Source organism: Bubalus bubalis, chromosome 23 (assembly GCF_019923935.1).
Source record: "Bubalus bubalis isolate 160015118507 breed Murrah chromosome 23, NDDB_SH_1, whole genome shotgun sequence".
Taxonomy (NCBI): domain Eukaryota; kingdom Metazoa; phylum Chordata; class Mammalia; order Artiodactyla; family Bovidae; genus Bubalus; species Bubalus bubalis.
Window position 1 is genome coordinate 22,015,283 of NC_059179.1, and position 20,733 is coordinate 22,036,015.

Consider the following 20,733-nt stretch of genomic DNA (forward strand, 5'->3'; position numbering starts at 1 on the left):
TATATCATAATAGTACTAAATTATTTACTATTTAAAAAAACCCACTTTTAAGTAGACCTGCGCAGTTCAAACCAGGTTGTTGAAGAATCTGCAGTACTATACAATCATCAGTTGATTGAATCTGCAGATGTATACAGAGCCAGTTATACCTAATACAAGGATTCTAGACTTTGTGGCGGGTGGGTGCTCCAACCCCTGCATTGTGTAATCATCAACTATGAATGGAACTCTGGTCATGGATAAAGGCTTAATTTCAAATTAATAAGAAAAAGTTCAATAACTATTAGAAAAATGGACAAAGGAAGTAAATAAAAAAGGAAAAACAGTTCTTAAACTTTATGAAAATGCACTCACCTTTACTTTTTTTAAAAATGCAAATTTTGTTATTTGGTATATCTAGAACCAAAATCTTCATCCCTCCATCTCTTTCCACCACATACAGGATTCCTCCTTGTTGCTTAGATGTAACCTGTATCTGAAAATACGTTAGATAGCAAATTTTCACATGAAGACTGTATTCTATCACTTTAAATAGGAAACATAATGCTTTCTCAGAGCATTCAAAAGCTCCAATGTTTCCCCCCCAAAAAGAAGACCAAAATACTCAAATACCTATATTTAGAAAGTTAATACTATTTTATTATTTAACATTTAATGAACTGAGTAGTATGTGGTGATTTTTTATGTATGCAACAGATTTGAATTTTTTCTCTTCACTGTAGTGAACAGGAACTATAGTGGCAATAGTGAAGTAAAGATATAATGATTTCATTAAGACATAATAAATGCCAATAATAGTTTTTCTGATTATTTACCAACTGAAGAGTTGCCTCAGTCAGGTCTGGTGACTGCAGCCAGGAGGTGGTGGCTGTAAGTTACTGTTGCTGTATAGTGGTAGGCAAAGATGAACACAGATGAGCAAGAGTGAGCTGGTGAAGGAATGAGTGAAGCATAATGAAATACCTGTTTAAACAGCATGGAGTACAAGACTAAATCCTGTTGAGATATGACCACAACTCACTCTTCTTTTACTAGGACTCAAGTGCAACCTATCTATTTTTGCTGTTATGTGTATGCATACTCACAAATATGCATCCAAATAGTAGATTTGAAGGTTGTTAGAGTAAATATTCAGATAGGAGAGTAAGACATTAAAGGATTCAAGTAACAGTTCTTTAGCATTAGTCTGCAGGATATACAGACTTAGTTCTAACCTCTTTCTATTCTGCATTCCATCACTGTTTTACATCGCTGTGTTCTCTTCCTGCACCTGTACCTATCTCACAGCTATTCTTTTCTTTTCATTCCTAGCATCAGCCTTATTCAGATCCTCCTCTCATGTCTAGCGTGGCAAAAATCTTCCTCCTGGAAGCTTCCCACCTCCAATATACTTCTTCTTTTCACTGTTAGAGGATTCCTTTTATGAAAATTTTCTTCTCCACTTTTAAACCTTTACACCTGTATTTAAGACTCTACAATTGACTCTGACCTGTTTTCTATTTTGTTCACCCTTTTGTTCTAACCAAATTGATTCTCTTGCTCTTTCTTCATATTAGCCATTGTTGCATTGGATCTTCCTCATGCAAGTCCCTCACCTCCATCCTCAGTGTCTGCTTACCAAGATCTTATCTGTCTCACTTTCTGAAGCACTGTTCATTTGAGTGGAGCTACCAATACTTACATATTTTTACTGTGTGCCAGACATGGTTCTGGGGGCTTAATATATGGTACTTCATCTGATAGTCACTACAGTTACTCAGATATTTTAAGAAATAAGAAGGTTCTGCACATGTAGTTATAGGAGTATCTCCAAGATACAAGTATTAAAGCATTGGAGAGAGGTGCATTCATATTTACTTGTATGTATATAAAACACCTGCGGGAGGAAGGGCTGAAGCTAGTAGTGATCGTCCACGGGAAGGGGAATGAGCCGATGAGGGCCTAGACTGCAAGGACCATTCTCTTCAGCACACTGTGCCTTCATATCTCTCAACCTTTTTTTAACCATATGAAACAGTTATTTATTCAAAAACATTAAATAAAACATTACCTGTATTTTGAAGGCTAGGTTCATTTGTCTCTCTACCATGAACCTTCACTGATTTCCTCAACCAAAATTGAAATGCTTAGAATTGTTTATATTGCTGTGGCAGTTTTTTGGGCCACTGGTATTTTGAGTTCTTTGTAGTCAGAGCCACCTTCTACATAGCTCTCAGACACCAAGAGCAACAGGGAGATTGCTTTATAAAAAGCAGCTGTTTGAGGGAAAACTAATGTGTAGAGATGAGAATCAAATATACCTGGAGTAGGAGATAGCTGATTAACTCAGATCTGACAAGGACTCTGGGAAGTAATAGAAATGTTCTATTTCTTGGTTGGGATGGTGGTTACACTAGTATATACATATTCATCAAAGTTTTAAATGTGTATATTTCTTTTATCGTATGTAATTATACCTCAGTAAAATTTTTGTTGTTCAGTGCTTCTCAGAATTTTATTCCTAATTTCTCACTTATTTATTCACTTTTCTGTAGTTCTGAAACACAGATGACGTTGGGGGTGAAAGAAAATGAAGATTCATCTTACAAGCCAATTTTTTCTTCTCTCCCTGAAACCAACATTTTAAATGTGGTTAAGGTAGGAAAAAAACTGTTTTGTATGTCTTTAGCACAGAGCTGGAACCATTTAGTTTTTTGCTTAGCGATTTTCAAACAAAATCACTGGTGTTTTACCATGGCATTTCTAGTGTCTGAAATTCCTTAGCAATAGTCTTTGTATTAAAACTTGATTTTGCTGTTTTTATTTTTGTTTTAATATTACGAGCAAAAGGGAACTTTAAATCAGCATTATGTGATTAAATTAGTTCTAGGAATACCTTTACCAAGAAGCTTTTTGAAACTAGTATTTTTGAAAATAATAATTTTCTAGAATTAAAATATACAAAGAAAAATTGTTATTTACAGTATACCTTAGTGACCAAGAATTAATAAGTGTTAAACATCTTTAGTGACTGAATCGAATCAATCGTGATATTGAACTGTTAAAATCTTGAAAATTAAAAATGGAGAAGAAAATACTTAGCAATTCAACTATTAACATGAATGTTTTTTGCCTTTTCCTAGACAGCTGATGTTTTGGTTTCTGTGTAGTTCCCATTTGCATTTTCTGTCAAAAAGTTTTTATACTGTAAACTCTTCAAGCAGAATATATTTCCTTAAGTTGTTTTGTCTCTGATGTGTGTCAAAGTTTCTAGGCTTGTGTACATCTATACATCCAGAAGGTTACCAGGATCGTGAAATAATGTTACTGATCTTAATGTTGTTTAAAATGAGTTTGGAAAAAGAATTGAAACAGATTCCTCTAGTGGACTTTCAGAGCCTCTTAATAAACCTGATGAAAAACATCAGAGATTGGAACACAAAGGTAACATTACTTAAAACTTTAGTATTGTTTTTTGTATAGCATCACAGTTTGACTTTCATAGTGCATGCAGAATTGACAGTTTCTAACCTAAGTTGAGATCTTCAGCAGATGAAAACTTAACTGAGGAAAAGACTGTCTTTGCTGGAACTGTATTTAATTCATGAAACTGAATCTTAATAAAACTGAAGCCATTCATTCAACAAAAAATGTGTTATGTTTATTGGGGATTAACTGTGAGCCAAGTATTATTAATACAGGTGCTAGAGACAAAGCTGTGTGAAGATAAAACCCTTGCTCTACCCACACTTTTTAGTCAAAGGGTTAGGTTACAAACAGTGTAAATGTAGATTATAATATCATATTAAGTTCTAGTAAATGCTACAAATTACAATAAAGCAGGACAAGGCAGGGATCCTCTGCTATTTGATATGAGGCAGTTAGAGAAGGCCTTTCTGAAGTAACCTTTGAACAGAGCCCTAAATGAAGTGGTAGACTGAATCACGCGTACAAGAATTTGAGTTAAATTTCTGTGGCCATTGAAGGGTAAACATGTATAATTTTTGTTAGGTTTTTTAAAATTATGTTTTTCCACCTTTTTTTTGGAAGAAAATGTCAAACGTGCTAAAGTAGGGGAAACAGTTTAATGAACCCCTAAGTACTTATCACCCAGCTTCAGCAATTATCAACATTAATCAATTTTCAGCTTCCTAGGTGGCACTAGTGATAAAGAACCTGCCTGCCAATGCAGGAGACATGAGAGACATAGGTTTGATCCCTGGGTTGGGAAGAGCCCCTGGAGGAGGCCATGGCAACCCACTCCAGTATCTTGCCTGGAGAATCCCATGGACACAGGAACCTGGCGGGCTACAGTCCATTGGGTCGCACAGAGTTGGACATGACTGCAGCGACTTAGCACAGCACACAATCAATCTTATCTCTTACCCTATCCTATATTTCCTTTCCTTTTTTTTTTTTTAAATTCGGTTGACCAGTCGTGTCTGGCTCTTTGGAACCCCATTCACTATAGCCCACCAGGTTCTTCTCTCCATGGGATTTCCCGGGCAAAAATACTGGAGTGGGTTGCCATTTCCTTCTCCAGGGCATCTTCCCGACTCTTGCTAAGGGATTATTTTGAATACTGAAATAGTATTTAAACTTGAGTATTCCTAAATTCAAAAAATTCCTGTTCAGGAACATGTATTGTACAACTCTTACTATATACCTTTGAAAACTGGTATTTGTATTTAGATTATTCTTTTTTTTTTTTAAACTTCACGACATGGAAGCATCCTAGATGTCCATCAGCAGATGAATGGATAAGAAAGCTGTGGTACATATACACAATGGTGTATTTAGATTATTCTTTGAAGGACATAAGATCAATGTAGATAGGATGTAGCACAAAACACAAAAGTTAAATAAAGTTCTGATAAATGTATTTATTCAGTTTACTCTAGAGTTTAAGATAAAACTGAATCTGTGTGCTCTTTTTGTAATCTTAAGTCAAGAAGGGACATGGATGGTGTTAGATACTTGATTCCACTAACTTAGGTGAAAAATTGTGCTCATGGTTTGTTTTCAGGTGCCTGAACTCTCTCTGGCCATAAACGAACTCTCCACTCATCCCCACAACCTTCTCTGGTTGGTACAGCTGGTCCCTAATTGGACATCACGTGGAAGGTATTGAAAAGTGAGAATGAAACATTAGAATGATATATGTTTACATTAATGAAATGCTTTTAGGTCCTTTATTTCCTTTCATCATTTCTTAAATGTTAGATCATAGTCTTTTATTTGATATTAAATTATAAGAAAAGGAATTGATAGCCTGATTCTGATTTTCAGCTCAGATCACTTTGTAATAGTCTTGATTGTTAATTTTAGCTTTAGCTTATCTGATAACTTAATATAGATGGCATATACCACAAAAATGAATCAATTCGCTTTTTTTTTTTTCCTTTAATAAAAAGGAATTCCAGCAATAAAATAGATTTTCTAACAGTAAATCGTCAGGGTCAAAGATAAAGGCTCTTAATGGTTTTCCTCCACTTCAGACAACTTTAACTTTGTGTACATATATTTTACATGGAAATGTTACTATTCTAATAAAGTTTATATATTCTTATATAGCATTCTCTTGAAACATTAGCTGTGTTGCAAATTAGAATAGAACTTCTTTTGGCTCATTCATTTGCTTCTTAAACAGTATTGATTAAATGCATCCTAAAAATTCTAATTTCAGGCAACTGAGACAGTGCCTCAGCCTAGTGATTATTTCAAAGCTTTTGGATGAAAAACGTGAAGATATCCCTAATGTGAATAATCTGCAGGTATAAATAGCACTTTTGTTTTCTTTTAATAAATGGGAGAGACGTATAGAAAAAAATGATGGGTCCTATGTCAAAAGTCCTGCAGTTAGGGCTTAACTCTTAGGCCAAGTACTGTTCATGTAATCTTTTGCATGGTATTTAACCAATGAGACCCAGTTTCTTTATCTGTGAAATGGAGACAGTATTACACCATCTACCACATAGGATGGTTGTGGACAATTAGATGAATTAATTTATAAAAGTGCTGGGAAAATGAAAATATACTATATAAATTATTTAATTATTTCACCTTGTCAACATTAGCAATTTTATCATGAGATTAGAAATTGTAAAACTATTAAATGTTAATTACATCCTGTGTTTATATTTTTAAATTATAGCTCTTTAAATTATAGAGCTTAAATGTGGTTGCCCTTTAATTAAGTACTTGGTTCAGTAGTGAACATATTATGTATATATGCACATATATAAACATGTCCTATAGAAAACCCATTCTGAGAAGTCCAGAAGGCTTTTTACAAACATCAGTAGCACTAGTGGGGCTATTTGTAGTTGAATTTGAAACATAGAATCCGATCTAGATGTGGTGTTCTTGTTTGAATTGCAGTGCAGTATAAGACAATCTGTCACGTCCTACAGAGTAAAAATAAATAAATTGGAGATAGAGATTCTGGCCTTGAAAACAAACTGTAGTGGTTGAAACAATTAACCAACCATTGTGGTACAGTGTAGCAAGAACAGGGACAGAAGTATGCTCAGGGTGCTGTGGGACAGAGAGATTGAAGAGGACAGCTGTTTCTGTATTAGTAGAGTTGAAGTAGATTTGATTCTAGATTTATGGGGGGACCACACCTGAGCCACCAAGGTAATTAGAAATAGCTCTCAGTCCTTTCAGTGATATTACTGCCATCAAAAGAGAATTCTTTCCAAAATTCAGTGACTTCGACTCACAAGGATGAAGATTTAACTTTGCTGACTTACGAATAATTTTTCATAAAAAGTATTATTCCCTTTGACCTCTTTGGTAATGCAATTTGGTCTCCTCCTTAAGTTTTCATCTTCAATTAAAAGTACTAAATCTTAAATTTAATATCCCTTTTAGGGAATTTCCTGGTGATTCAGTGGTTAGCACTTGGCACTTTCACTGCCAGGGCCTGGGTTCAATCCCTGATTGCCTGATTGGGGAACTAAGATCCTACAAGCCTCAAAGTACAACCAAAAAAATTAAAATTAAGATCCCCTTTAAGCAGTTGACTTTTTTTCCCCCTCTCATTTTATTACAATGAAGTTTAACAGTATATAAAAGACATATAAACCTTGGTGGGTCAGTTGGAGACTTTGTTTTTTTGGTTGCACCACGTGGCATGCAGAATCTTCCCTGACTAGGGATCAGACCTGTGCCCCCTACATTGGGAGTGTGTAGTTTTTAACCACTGACTGCCAAGGAAGTCCCTCGGTTGGGAACTTTTAAGTAAAGAATAAATGAATATCACTGAACTTTAAGAAGCTAAATTAGAAAAGACAAAATGAACAGAGGACACTGAAAAAAAACATGCCTAAGAAAGAGTAAGTGTATTGCCTAATATGTTTCATTGTCTCCTCTTTCCTTTGATAGATATCAGTCTTACATCGCTATCTTGTGCAAATGAAGCCTTCAGATTTGTTGAAGAAAATGGTCTTGAAGAAAAGAGCTGAACAACCAAACAGCACTATTGATGATAGTCTTCATTTGGAACTTGAAAAGCAGGTATCCAGGGCTAGATCATCTCAAAAGAGTACATTTGAGCACAACCTGTGATAGCTTCCTAACCATAGACATTTCTGAATTTATTTATTTATTTATTTATTTTTTGACATTTCTGAATTTAGAGACTAGATACATTGTAGCATAGTTATATGGTGAATGATATTTTTGTTTATTGCTGTCATAAAAATCCTTCAGTTAACTTGAAGATTGAAATAAAAGGATTGTTGTTGGTAATTTAATACTGTGAGTATTTTTCGTAGCCCTTTACTAGGGCAGTCATGAGGTGGTAAAAGGAATGAACTTGAATTAGAAATCAGAAACCTGGGATAAATGCTTGACTTTTGCTTACTTACCAGTCCAGTTAACTTTAGCAAATCCAGTCCTTCCTGGGCAACTTCCCTAATGTTTGTTTAAACTGGGATGACATGTACTCTAACTAATTTCATCCATGGGTGTTGACTTTATTCATTTCTGTACCAGGCATATTACCTGACCTACATTCTTCTTCATTTAATCGGTGAGGTTAGTTGTTCTCACTCCTTTTCTTCTGGACAGCGGGTAGGTATTTTTTCATCCTTTTTATTTTTAATAAATGTCACTATTGATGGACTAATGATCATTTTTTATATAGGAGAAAATATAATAACTTTTATCAAATTCACTTTGGATTCACTGTTGAAATAACTGTACACTGGAAAAGGAGAAGTGATGGTAACCTTGCAGCCTTCTTTTGTTGTTGTCTGCACTGAGTCTTCATTGCTGTGCAGGCTTTCTCCAGTTGCAGCAAGCAGGAGCTACTCTCTCATTGGAGTGTGTGGGCTTCTCATTGCGGTGACTTCTCTTGTTATGGGGCACAGGCCCTAGGGTATGTGGGCTTTGTAGTAGCAACTTGCAGGCTCCATAGTTAGGGCACACAGTCTCTATAGAGTGTGTGGGCTTTAGTAGTTGTGGTTCACAGGCTGAGTTGCCCCATGGCATGTGGAATGTTCCTGGACCAACCTGCGTCCCCAGTATTGGCAGGCGGATTCTTAACTGCTGGACCACCAGGGAAGTCCAAACTCAACCTTTTTTTTTCTTGCCTTGCTATACAACTTGCAGAATCTTAGTTCCTCAACCAGGGATTGCAGCCATATTGTTGACAATTATTCATCTAGAGATGTTTGTTCTGTTTATTGGAGTGGAACTTAACCGTGATAACTTGGCAGTAATCAAGATCACCAAATACTAAATGAGCTAGCTCTTAGCTCCATTCTTCCCATCTCTGCTCCCACTCCATTTCCTTTTTTCTTTAAAAATAATGTTTGCCTTCAAAATTAAACTGATGGTAAATCAGGCTACTCGAGATCTACATTCCTAAATTATCTCCTCATGTTAAGATTTTCATTTTGAATTAGTTTATTCTTCCAGTACTATCATGTTCCTTATTTGTGGGGAGAATTCTTGTTTAATTCTCCATGTTTCACATTTTAGGTAATCCAACCCCTGTTTAAAATTTTGTATCTCCTTAGACATGATCAAAAAGGACACAAGACTGCTTCCTGTGTTTTTATAAACACTGTTGTGCATAGAACTGTGTTTGCTCTCCTGATTGGAACCTAATATAATCATCTGTGGGGCTTCCCTAGTGGCCCTAGTGGTAAAGAACCTGCCTGCCAATGCAGGAGACAGAAGAGACATGGGTTCCATCCCAGGATCAGGAAGATCCCCTGGAGGAGGGCAGAGCAACCCACTCCAGTATCTTGCCTGGAGAATCCCATGAACAGATGAGCCTGGCAAGCTACAGTCCATAGGATTGCAAAGAGTTGGACGCAACTGAAGCAACTTAGCATGCATGCAGTCATCTATCTGTTCTTAAATATGGTCTTTAAATTTTTTAATTATTTTTTCTGATTAGAAAACAATATTGTGTTAAAACTCAATTACTATAAAACCATGTAAGGTAGAAAGTGAAAGACTTTATAATCCAGTGCCCTCCTGTAAATTTCGCCATAATTTATGGATATCCTAACATAATTACTTTTTAAAAAATGCTGTCATGCTATTCACATTATTTGCAAATTGTTTTTTCTCCTCCACTGTAAATTACTTAGCACTTCTGTGTAATTAAACTATAGTATTCCACAATCTTTACTGATGAACATTCCTTTTTCTGTGATTACACACAATACTAACATGAACCTTTGGAAGCATTTCTGTAGGGTAAATTCCTAGAAGTAGAAATGCTAAATCAAAATTCATAAAGTTTTCAAATTTTAATTATTGTAAAATGATTATTATCATATTTCCCTCCTCAAAAGTGTCCATTTACATTCTCACCTTAGTATATATACAAGTGTGACTCTTTGTAACTGTATACTTCTAAAACTTAGGACACTTAATTTTTCAAAGAACTATTAGTAAACATTGTTTTGTTCATAGAGAAAATAGGTCAGCTGTTACTTGAATATTTCATTAGAGATCGTGTTAACAGAAGGACTTATATTTCTGGGCACTACATCATAGTCTGAACTTGGGCTAATTTTCACTAATGTGTCTTATTGCAAAAAGCTAGCAATAAGCTGTAACTGTCTGATTATTGCAGCAGTCACTACATTTTACTCATATGACTGCTTCTGTGTTGGACGGTTAATATCAGAAATTGCTAAGGTAGATTTTTTTTAAATGATTGTCAGTTCTAGCTACATAATCTCTTCTTTGTTCATTTGTAATGCTTTAAAATTGTTTTCATCCTTTGTATTTGTTTTACACAGAAACACTTTGTGCACCTCTGTGGGGCTTTGGAAAAGCACGTTAAGTGTGATATTAGGGAAGATGCAAGACTGTTTTATAGAACCAAGGTAAGTATGCCTTTTTCCTAATAGTTTCGTTGTTTGTTTATCCTTGGCTTTATTAATATTTGAGTAAGAGAAGCCTATAAGCCTCTTTTTTAAGAACATATAGCATTAGAAATAAGACTTTCTCGTTTAATAACAAATTAGGTTCGTCTAAGTACTTCTAGCTAGATTGAAAGTGAAAGGGAAAAATCTCAAAGCAAAACATTTAAGACAAGAAGCTGAACAGAAAAGCTGAATATAAGAATATGGAGTTAGGAAAGCAACTTTAGTATTAATAAAACAATTTGACAATTTTTCCTGAAACATAAACACCACTATTTTTTAAAACATTTTCTTCTAAGGATTTTTTTTTTTTATTCTTAATCATCCTTTAGCTTTTGCAGTGTAGGGGTGATTCTTTCTTGCCATTTGTTTAGATAGTCATTAAAAGTGAGATTTCAGGTTTGTAATTAGCTGTAAAGTCATTTCAACAATGCCTATGTAGATTTAGTATCTGTATTTGTTTTAATAGATTTAAGTTAAATACCAAAAGGAGCAACTAACAAAATTGTATTAGATTGCAGATTTTCAAATGCAGGTGGAGATAGCTCTTTGGCTCAGAGTGAAAACCAGTTTCAGAAACACATTCTTTTGAACATCGACTAGTTACTGGCCCGTAGAACTTGGTGGTGATGGCTACTGCTGACAGACATGCTACAGGGGACCACCCCCAAGTTGTTTGTTTCTTAAAGCCAAGAGGCTGGACATAGACTGGTGCCAGGGCTCCTCTTACTTAGAGTGGAGAGTGACACGGAGATCTATGGAAATTGCTTCGGGGGCAGTCCTGCTGAAGTGAATGAATTGCATGCCTCTCCACAAGCCTCTAGTAGAAAAGGTGCTGATTGTTTTGGAGAAACCGAATCTGCCAAACTGTAAATGGACAAAAAAGCAGACCTTACAGTTTACTTTATAAACTTAAAGCAACTCTAAAATTCCTCACCCTTTTAAAATATTTTGCTGGGACTTCCCTGGCAGTCCAGTGGTTAAGACTCCACACTTCCACTTCAGGGGGCACGAGGTCAATCCCTAGTCAGAAAACTGAGATCCCACATACTGCATGGCACAGCCCAAAATAGACATACATAAATACATACAAATATTTTGTCAGGCTGTCATGTCTGAGAACTAATTGAGAATCCTCTAGTGTGGTAGGAAAGTTTGAGTTTCATACAAAGACTTACTAGAGCTTCAAATGTAGGAATGCATCAGGTATTTATATGTAAAGAGGATTCATTGTGCAGTCTACCTTTCGTTCTTTCCTAACTATCTCACTTCCTGCTCTTGAGTGAGTCATTATTTATCACTTTTGTTTTTGAGGCTGAGATAGCAGTAGGGTTTTCTATGGTGCAGGGACTTGGCACCGCTAACCCCCCCACATTGTTCACGAGTCATCTATACTTTGCAGAACCTAGAGAGACTTAACACTCAATTTTGGATCTCCTGATAATGTGAAAAGGAACAAATAACAACCCTCTTTTGTGACCTTGAATCAAATAGAACTTGAAAGGCAAGGAACAACCAAAGCCTTGGGTCCTGTAAGAGTGGAAAGCCTACTCTTTAGCTTTCCTGTTGGGTGTTCAGAAGCCAGTGAGTTGAAAATAGGTGTCTTGAAGGCAGAAAATATGTTTTTTTGGATGATCTTTAGTTAACTAATGTGAAAATGGAGTCCTAAGCATTCAGTATCTTAGACATAATGATGAAGAACAGTCTTAGTTAATCACTGTGACTTGAAAACCCCTCTAGAAGTTGAGGAGTTTCTTCTTTCTTGATAGAAACTACATTGAGTTGTTGGGGGTGGGTCTGTCACAATTATCAGGTCTTTTGTGTCAAGTCTTAAATTGTTTTGATCTGATCTCTTTTCCCCTTCTTTGTATTTTTAAGGTAAAAGACTTGGTTGCCAGGATACATGGAAAATGGCAGGAAATAATACAGAACTGTCGGCCTACTCAGGTGTCATTTTATTAAACAGTTTTATTTGTTCTCAATTTGTTGTTGTTTAGTCAGTCGTTTCTGACTCTGCAAGCCCATGGACTGCGGCACACCAGGCTTCCCTGTCCATCACCATTTCCCAGAGTTTGCTCAGACTTAATGTCCATTTAGTCGGTGATGCCATCCAACCATCTCATCCTCTGTTGTCCCCTTCTCCTCCTGCCTTCAATCTTTCCCAGCATCTGGTTCTTTTCCATGAGTTGGCTCTTCGCATCAAGTGGCCAAAGTTTTGGAGCTTCAGCTTTAGCATCAGTCCTTCCAGTGAATATTCAGAGTTGATTTCCTTTAGGATTGACTGGTTTGATGATGTTATTTCTTCATACTGTTCTAAAAAAGCATGACAAAGTACTTACTTCTAGATATGTTAAGATAAACTGAAAATTCCAATATACTCCTTTATGTATGTTTTTAAAATTTTTGTTTGTTCTTATATTCATTAATTTATTTTCAAAGGTGGTTGACCCGATTTTAAAATGTTGCATTGCATCCAATGGTGTTTATTTCATGTGGAGTATTTCTTAATATCTTTATTGAGATAAAATTCACATGTCATACATTTCACCCAATTAAAGTATACAGTATTTTTTTAGTATATGCACAGTTCAGTCATCACCACAGTTTAGTACATCTGTCACTCCAAAAAGTGACACTCATACCCATTAGCAGTCACTCCTCATTCCCCAGGCACCTGCACTCCCATCCCCACTCCCCGCAAGCCCTAGGCTACCACTAATCCACTTTCTGTCTAAATAGATTTGCCTATTCTTTATATTTCATACAAATGGAATCATATATGATGTAGTCTTGTACGACTGGCTTCTTTTACATAACATAATGTTAAGTTAATGCATGTTTGGCATGTTGTATATCCTTTGTATTGCCAAATAATATTCCACTATATGCATATATCATATTTTATATATCTACTTAGTAGATTTATATATCTACTTTTCTGTGTCTACTTATTATGAATTGTCTCCACTTCCTGGCTGTTGTGAATACTGCTTCCATGAACATTTGTGTGTAGGTAAAGTGGCTGCACTGTTTTACATTCCTGCCAGAATGTTTGACGTTTCCAGTTTTTCCACATTCTTGCCAACATTTGTTATTATCTGTTTTTCAGATATAGACATAGGGACAAGGAATGTCATTGTGATTTTAATTTGCATTTCCCTGATGTTGAGCATCTTTTTATGTGTTTGTTGGCCATTCACACATTTTCTTTGAAGAAGTCTCTATTCAAATCCTTTGTCCATTTTTTTAACTGTGAGAATTCTGCATATGTTCTAAATATAAATTCCCCCATGAGGTACATAATTTGCCAATATTTTCTCCCATTCTCTGTGTTGTCTTTCATTGTTTTGATGATGTTATTCAAAGAACAGAAGTTTTTCATTATGATAAAGTCCAGTTTTGTTTTTTTTTTCTTTTGTCACTTAGGGATTTGGTATTATATCTAAGGATACTTTCCATAAGAAGGGCATTGTTTAAACACTTGCTATTAAGTTTACCATCCTGTTTATTTACAGACCAACCACAGTAATAAATGGGATTGTATCAAAGTAACAGGAACACAGAAGTCTTCGAGAAATATTATGTTAATGTTTTGTTGTTCTTGTTTTAGTTACTAATCTCCATAGACTTCTTTTAGGCCAGCCTTTTTTGCTGATGTAGCATTAAAACAAAAGAATTTAATACCAAAACTTTGTTAATCAGCTTAATGTTTTCATTAATCTTTTAAAATACATCCCTCCACCTGTGTGTGTTGCTGAGGAAAACATCTTGTACTAATTTATACTTAGTTTAAATTGTTAGACTATAAAATGTGAAACTTGAATCTGATTACGATAAATTATCAGAGAAATGTACTATGTCAACATTTTATTAATTTCATTATCAAAGCCCATTGTCTGGTGATTAGTGGTTTTATATGGATTAATTCATAATCTGATTTTCCTTTATCCTGTTTTTTTCCTTCCCTTCCCTTTTCTAGGGGCAACTTCATGACTTTTGGGTACCAGATTCTTAACAGGAGTTGCAACAAAAAAATTATGAACTAAGAGAAATTCAGTAAGAGCCTTTCCTAAAGGAATACTACAGAATCCAATGGAAAGCTAAGAACTGTGCAGCAGATGTGCTACTTGAGTATCTAGAATTAAGCTGGTAATGAAGAAATTGCCATTTCTGAAGCAGATATGAAATATAATCTGATTAATTACAGCAACTGGCCTTTTAAAAGAGAAGAATTCCTTGAGAGGGGAGAGGTAGAAGCAGCTGACAGTTGCATATCTAACCTTCCCCTGTTTACTCTTGTTAAATTGTAAGCCTGTTATCTTTTTTTTTTTGGATTATATTTGCAGCACTTGGATAATCACAGGAAGTATGTAAGAAAGGGCTTAGACCAACTTGGAAAGCTGGACCTGGAAACCAAGATCAAGTTCCAGTTTGATTTAATTTTCCTTTTTAGTTATTTTATGACTCAAAGGGGAAAGCTTAAAACTGAGTTTAATAATTGAAAGGATAAATCTTTTCTGTTACTCTTGTAAAACCACTGGGGTGTTTTAATCCATGCATTTTTCTTCACTATTCAAGATTATAAATCTGTTGGGTTTTTAAAATACATTTAAACAAACAGTTGAGAAACAGAAGTTTGGTACCTTGTCAGATCCCCTTAAGGGGAAGAGTTTAAGCTATAAAATAGTGGCTTTGTTTTTATTCCAAAACATACATCTGCTGTTTGTTTTGGATTTATTTTACATGCGTTTATATATTTTTTAATACTGGTTAAATCTTAGCATCTTGGCTAAATCTTAGAATTCTGGCCCTTCGTAGCCATATTTCAGAAGTCTGTATTGTAAAAGCTAAAGGTCTGAACAGGTTTCCAAAAACTTTACTTTCATGAGGATATAACCTTAGCAGAGACCTGAATAACATTTATTCTTTGGTACACTGCGCACGCGTGTGTATGTATGTATGTGTGTGCGTGCTTGTATTTTAAATTTGTTGCACTTGAAAACCACAGCTGCTCTAAATTCTTAAACACTGGAAAGCCATCCTTTGGTTTCAATGGTGGAGGGTTAGGAGAAATGCACATGCTAGTCTTAGCCCAGGGCCCTTTGAAGCCTTCGGTAGTAATAGACTCTTACTAGCTAACTGAAGAATTCTTTTGTTGACTGAGTGTCCCTTTAGGAGAGTTGGTTTCCTGAAAGATGATGCCAGCTTTGTTTTTCTTTCTTTCAGTATTGACTTGGATGACACTGCTCTCCTGAGCACTCTGTTGCCTCCAGTTGTGGGATAAGGATGAAGGGGAAGGGATTTGGACTTGATGTTTATAGTTTGAGAGGGGAGAAAATAAATTTTGAAAAATAGCTTTCTACCTCTAATTGAGGCTTAGCAGTAAAAAGCATTTTATCTTAAATTTTCATTTAAAATAGTAACTTTTGAGCCCATGTCAAACATTGAGCAGTTAGAGATTTTATAGGGAAGACTTAAGTTAATCTAGTCCCTAAGAACCCTGACTGAATGAGGCTTCAAGAGTCAGACCAACAAAAGTTTTATTCTGTGTTGCGTTTACTGGTAAGAATATTATTATCTTGATACTACCTCTCAAGGGTATTGTTAGAAAATGCCACTTATGGTTAATGAGATAGATACAAAGAGTTATATTGACAGAAGCTTGAAACTCTGGCATCTATCTGCCCAACAGTGGGGGCTTTCACTCTCTGTAATTTAATATTTTGTACATATACATTATTTGTGTGTAATTTTATAAGTGTTCATATTTTTCTCATTTTGCATTGTGTAAAGTGTACAATATCTCAAAGTATAAAATACTGCTTATATTGCTTGTAATTACAGTGTGTAAATATTTTCTAATCGTGTACATTGAAAGGGGGAACGAGTGGGTTATTCAGGTGTTTTTTTTTTTAAAGTGACCCTTTTGTATTGCAGTTTCAGCAGATAACTGCTCATCAAATTTAAAACCACTTTGATACGTTTTATTTAGGAGTTCCAATAAGAAGTCTCTATTTTTAATTGTCTCTCTCCATTGGAAAAAAAGTTCATCTGTCCCTTTAAAATAAATGGCCGAACATCAATTTGAACCAATCAATTTGAAGTTATATTTATGACTTGGTAGATAGCCTTAGTCTCCAGGTCATATTCCAACAGTATTTTCATTGGGGCTCTCAGAAATTTTTGTGAGTCTCTTTAGCACAAGTAGCCCATGGTTTTTCTCCCAAATCAAGTATTATCCTTCACCCTCTGAGTCCCCATGCTTTGTCTCCCTCCTGCTGCTGTTGCCCTGTGAATGGGATGGTAGTGGGGGGCGAATATGTTTGTTGCACAGAGAATGTCAGGTCACTTTTTGGACTTGGCAAACAAAGCTTGCACTGAGAGGTGGTGTGTTTGGCAATATTACTGTGTCAAAAATCACCTTGTCTAATTTTCTGGATCTGTATGTCAAACTTATTGCCCTTATTGCAAGCTGAAACTTAAGGTACTTGTAAGTGTTTATGCTTTTGTGTGTAACTGTTTGCCTTATCTAAACTGCTTTTCTTGTTATCCTGAAGTATAATTCTGTTGGTTATATCATGTTAAGTGAAGAGGCTTTCCATGCACAAAATGCATCTATGTAGCAGTAAAGTCATATTTGTACATTTTCTGTTTCTCTCCTGATGGCAGTGGTGCCTTTGTCACCTTTTAGAAGGTTGGCATTTTGTTTTTGTTTTTTAATACAAGTAACAGCTTGCTTTTGACTTCACAAAAATCTCCCCGGACGTAGGAGAAAATGGTGCGTTGTCATCCAGGCTCAGTTGGAGTATTTTCATTTTTATATCTGTCAAAATAAGTATAGTTGGTGGGGATGGGCCAGTAATAATGTGTGGAGTCTTTAAACCAAGAGTAATTTTGAAATTAAAAATTGAAGAGGTGACCCATTAGCGAGTGACTGAGTTGGAGAATTAGAGGAGGACCGTTCTGGCTTGTCTCTTTAGAAGGCACGTTGGAGTACAGGTGGCTTGGGCATGTAGCGTGTGATCTGCGGTTATTTCTTACTCATCAACAGTGTCGGCGCACCTCATTATCTGTGCATTTGCTTTCTCTGGGCAGTCCTGTGAGCCAGGTAATCCACCAGCTTTTAGGAAGTTTACAGGTAAATGCAGATTTCCTTTTTCTTCCCCCCCCTTTTTTTTTTAACAGATTTTATACTACGTCTTGTTTAAAGTCCTATGAATGTATGTGTCTGCTATTAAAATGGCTTTTTCTCAGTTTGAACACGTGTTTGGTAATATTTGTTTGGGAGTGGGGATGGTTAAGTATCTGGGACGTCCTGTTTCTTCCTTTGCCCCACCTGGTTTTTAAACCTATTTCTTCCTCTTGGATTGGATTCTTCAGTCAGTTTTTTAGTTTGATATTTCCTCTTTCTGGAAAGGAACCATGTTGACCCCATAGTTGTACACAGTTCACTGTTACATACCCAGTTAATTTGCTATATACTCTGCCATTGGAAATGTGATCATCTCCTTCTTACATCACCTCATTCAGTACAAGCATTCAACAGCTGTATTGCTACTGCATGTCAGGCACTGTTTTTAAGATTCAGTGGTGAACAACACAAAGATCTCTCATGAAACTTACCTTCTGAAGTCCAGGTGAAGGTATTTTATTAGGCAAAGAGGACTGGAAAAGAATACTTTTGGCCTGGCTTCCTTTTTCTGGAGCTCAGGGCAAAAAAAGGGGAAGCCATGCAGAGTAGAGGCAGAGCTTAGGACCACCTCCAACCTGCCAGGCAGATAGATAGCTCTGGATATGCCAGCTGAGGGCATCCCTTGTGGCTCAGCTGGTAAAGAATCCACCTGCAGTGCAGGAGGCCTGGGTTTGATCCCTGGGTTAGGAAGATCTCCTGGAGAAGGGAAAGGCTACCCACTCCAGTATTCTGGCCTGGAGAGTTCCATGGAATGTATAGTCCATGGGGTCACAAAGAATCAGACACGACTGAGCAACTTTCACTTTCACTTTTTTCGTGCCAGCCAAAGGGAGACATAGGCTGAGCCGACCTCACAGGAGAAACTGTTCTCCCAAGTTCACAGAAGGACTAGGCATGATTGCCAGAGGCCTCGGGTTCCAGAACCATGCCAGTATTTCCTTCTCTCTTCTGATGGGCTGGTTAAGAGGAAACTGACCACCTGTCAAACCAGTTGATCCTAAAGAAAATCAGTCCTGAATATTCATTGGAAAGACTGAGGCTGAAGCTGAAACTCCCAATACTTTGGCCACCTGATGCGAAGAACTGACTCATTGGAAAAGACACTGATGCTGGTAAAGATTGAAGGCAGAAGGAGAAGGGGACAACAGAGGATGAGATTGTTGGATAGCATCACCAACTCATTGGACATGAGTTTGAGTAAGCTTCGGGAATTAGTGATGGATAGGGAAGCCTGGTGTGCCGCAGTCCATGGGGTCGCAAAGAGTTGGATGCGACTGAACTGAACTGACCACCTATGAGCACTTTTCTCCAACTGGGGTGGGGAGCCACAGCCTAGGCAAAAACAGACACTGCCTCAAGTACTTAACTGGGAGGCAGGTAGCACAGCCTTGCCCAAGATAAGCGCCTTGCCCTTGCCCTTAGTCCTGACCTCAGATCCCAGATTCACGGTATCAACCATGTGATCTTTGGCAAGTTGTTTTTCTGAGCTTGAGTTTCTTCATCTGTTAGTGTCTACCTCAGGATTAGTGAGCGCTAAGTAAGCTAGTGGAGTGAAAAGTGCTTAGCCAAATGTCTAGCATAAAGCAAGAACTTCAATAAATAATAGCTGTTATTATTTAGTTTTAATCTGAGGCTTTTCTCAGATGATAATTAAAATTGATCTTAGTATTTTGGGGTTCACTGTCCTCTGAGCAAACCATATCTCTTAAAATTACAGTGTATGTGTTCTCTATTCTGATACAGGGAGCTCCAGAAGCTGCTCTGTCCTGCTTTGTCCCTGCTGGCAAAAAAAATTGTGATTTTCCCCCTCCCCCTAAACTTAGCATGCTAAAGCTGAGGACGGGGTGGTGGGTGATGATTTTCCATCCTATGTGGACATGTCCTGATACTCCCTTTTCCTTGCTAACCATTCCCCAGGCTGGAATCAGAGGGCAAACCAGAAGGCCCAGCTTTGGGTTTGACTCCCAAGATGACCAGCTGGAAGGAAAAGCAACAGGCAGAACAGGCTCCTGAGGCACTGGAATAGTGAGACTACGTGGTTACACTGGTGACAGTGCCTGCTGAAGCAGCGCCAGAGCTGTATGCACACAAAATAAAGGTCACGCCGCCTCAAGGGAGAGTGCTGGGCAAACGAGGTGGAGAGGGCAAGACCGGAACGGAAGTGCTGCCACAGGGAACGGCGAAGCAGGACAGCGTGACTAGGCCAGAGTTCTCTTAGGGAACCTGTGCTCAAGTTTCAGGACTTCATACCTTCACCCAGGACCCCTGCTACAGTGAGGAACTCGGTCTGTGCAAATCCTGGAGCTAAACACTGGTGTATAGGTGGCTGAGGACAACCAGCACTGGCCTCTGCCACTTTCTTACAGCCTAGTTGGGGAGAATAACCTAGCAACAACAAGACCCACATTTGTGTTCTGTGTGAAGTACACTAGAATCTTTTCAAGTGGGGTCCTCTCATAGCCACCCTATGAAGCTATGAAGGAAGCTATGAAGCTGCCAGGGTAGTGACTTTGAGGGTAAGTAATAATCTGCACAAAGAATGACCTTGTGTCCCCAGATTCAGATTCATGGCTAAGTTGAGGTTAATTTCTTGGTTTGATTTCTTGTCTCTTCCATTGTCACTATCCCCTCATTCATATTTTATACTTGATTTGCAGAGAGGAGTATTATCAATCAAAAGGGCTTCCTATAGAAAGTTCCATTAATTCCTGTCACACATTAAGTTCAGAGATTGAAGTGGGAGGACAGCAGAGAGAAATGGATTTGGTCTGAATCTATATTATCAGAGATGGTGAAGTAACTGCCCAGCTACAGTTTAGCATTCCATGCTAGAATTCAGCATTGTGATTTATACATTGTTTATTTAAAAATGTGTAAGATTCTGAGTCAGCCATCAGAGCACCTTAGAGGAGAAAGGCTTGCCTCATGTAGAGTGTAGGTGAGTTAAATGCTGAACTGACCAAACCATGTTGGCCTACTTGCCACCACCTGAGGTACCTAAATCAGCACTGAGTTCTATGTGAACATGAGGAGCTATGTCCCTTAGCCCCCTGGGCCCCTGCCCTTTAATTTCTCTGCTGTCTTTACCATAAGGTGGTAGTCTTCCTGCCCTCCCTCCCACTATCCCCAGCCCACTTTCCCACAAGGACTGCAGATTTACTTTTC

The 20,733-nt window shown here is 37.2% G+C and overlaps 1 protein-coding gene across 2 annotated transcripts in view; it reads left to right on the forward strand.

Annotated features, from left to right (window-relative positions):
* The window catches only part of SLF2 (SMC5-SMC6 complex localization factor 2), a 41,303-nt gene extending 23,667 nt beyond the window's left edge, over nucleotides 1-17,636 (forward strand). For both annotated transcript variants that reach the window (XM_006053183.3, XM_006053184.3), the window contains exons 12-20: nucleotides 2,535-2,637; nucleotides 3,247-3,423; nucleotides 5,006-5,103; nucleotides 5,666-5,753; nucleotides 7,369-7,500; nucleotides 7,981-8,058; nucleotides 10,251-10,337; nucleotides 12,255-12,323; nucleotides 14,356-17,636. In XM_006053183.3, the coding sequence (XP_006053245.3) occupies nucleotides 2,535-2,637; nucleotides 3,247-3,423; nucleotides 5,006-5,103; nucleotides 5,666-5,753; nucleotides 7,369-7,500; nucleotides 7,981-8,058; nucleotides 10,251-10,337; nucleotides 12,255-12,323; nucleotides 14,356-14,391 (868 nt within the window). In that variant the 3' untranslated portion in view covers nucleotides 14,392-17,636. The remainder of the gene's footprint in view (nucleotides 1-2,534; nucleotides 2,638-3,246; nucleotides 3,424-5,005; nucleotides 5,104-5,665; nucleotides 5,754-7,368; nucleotides 7,501-7,980; nucleotides 8,059-10,250; nucleotides 10,338-12,254; nucleotides 12,324-14,355) is intronic.
* Nucleotides 17,637-20,733: the final 3,097 nt, after the last annotated feature.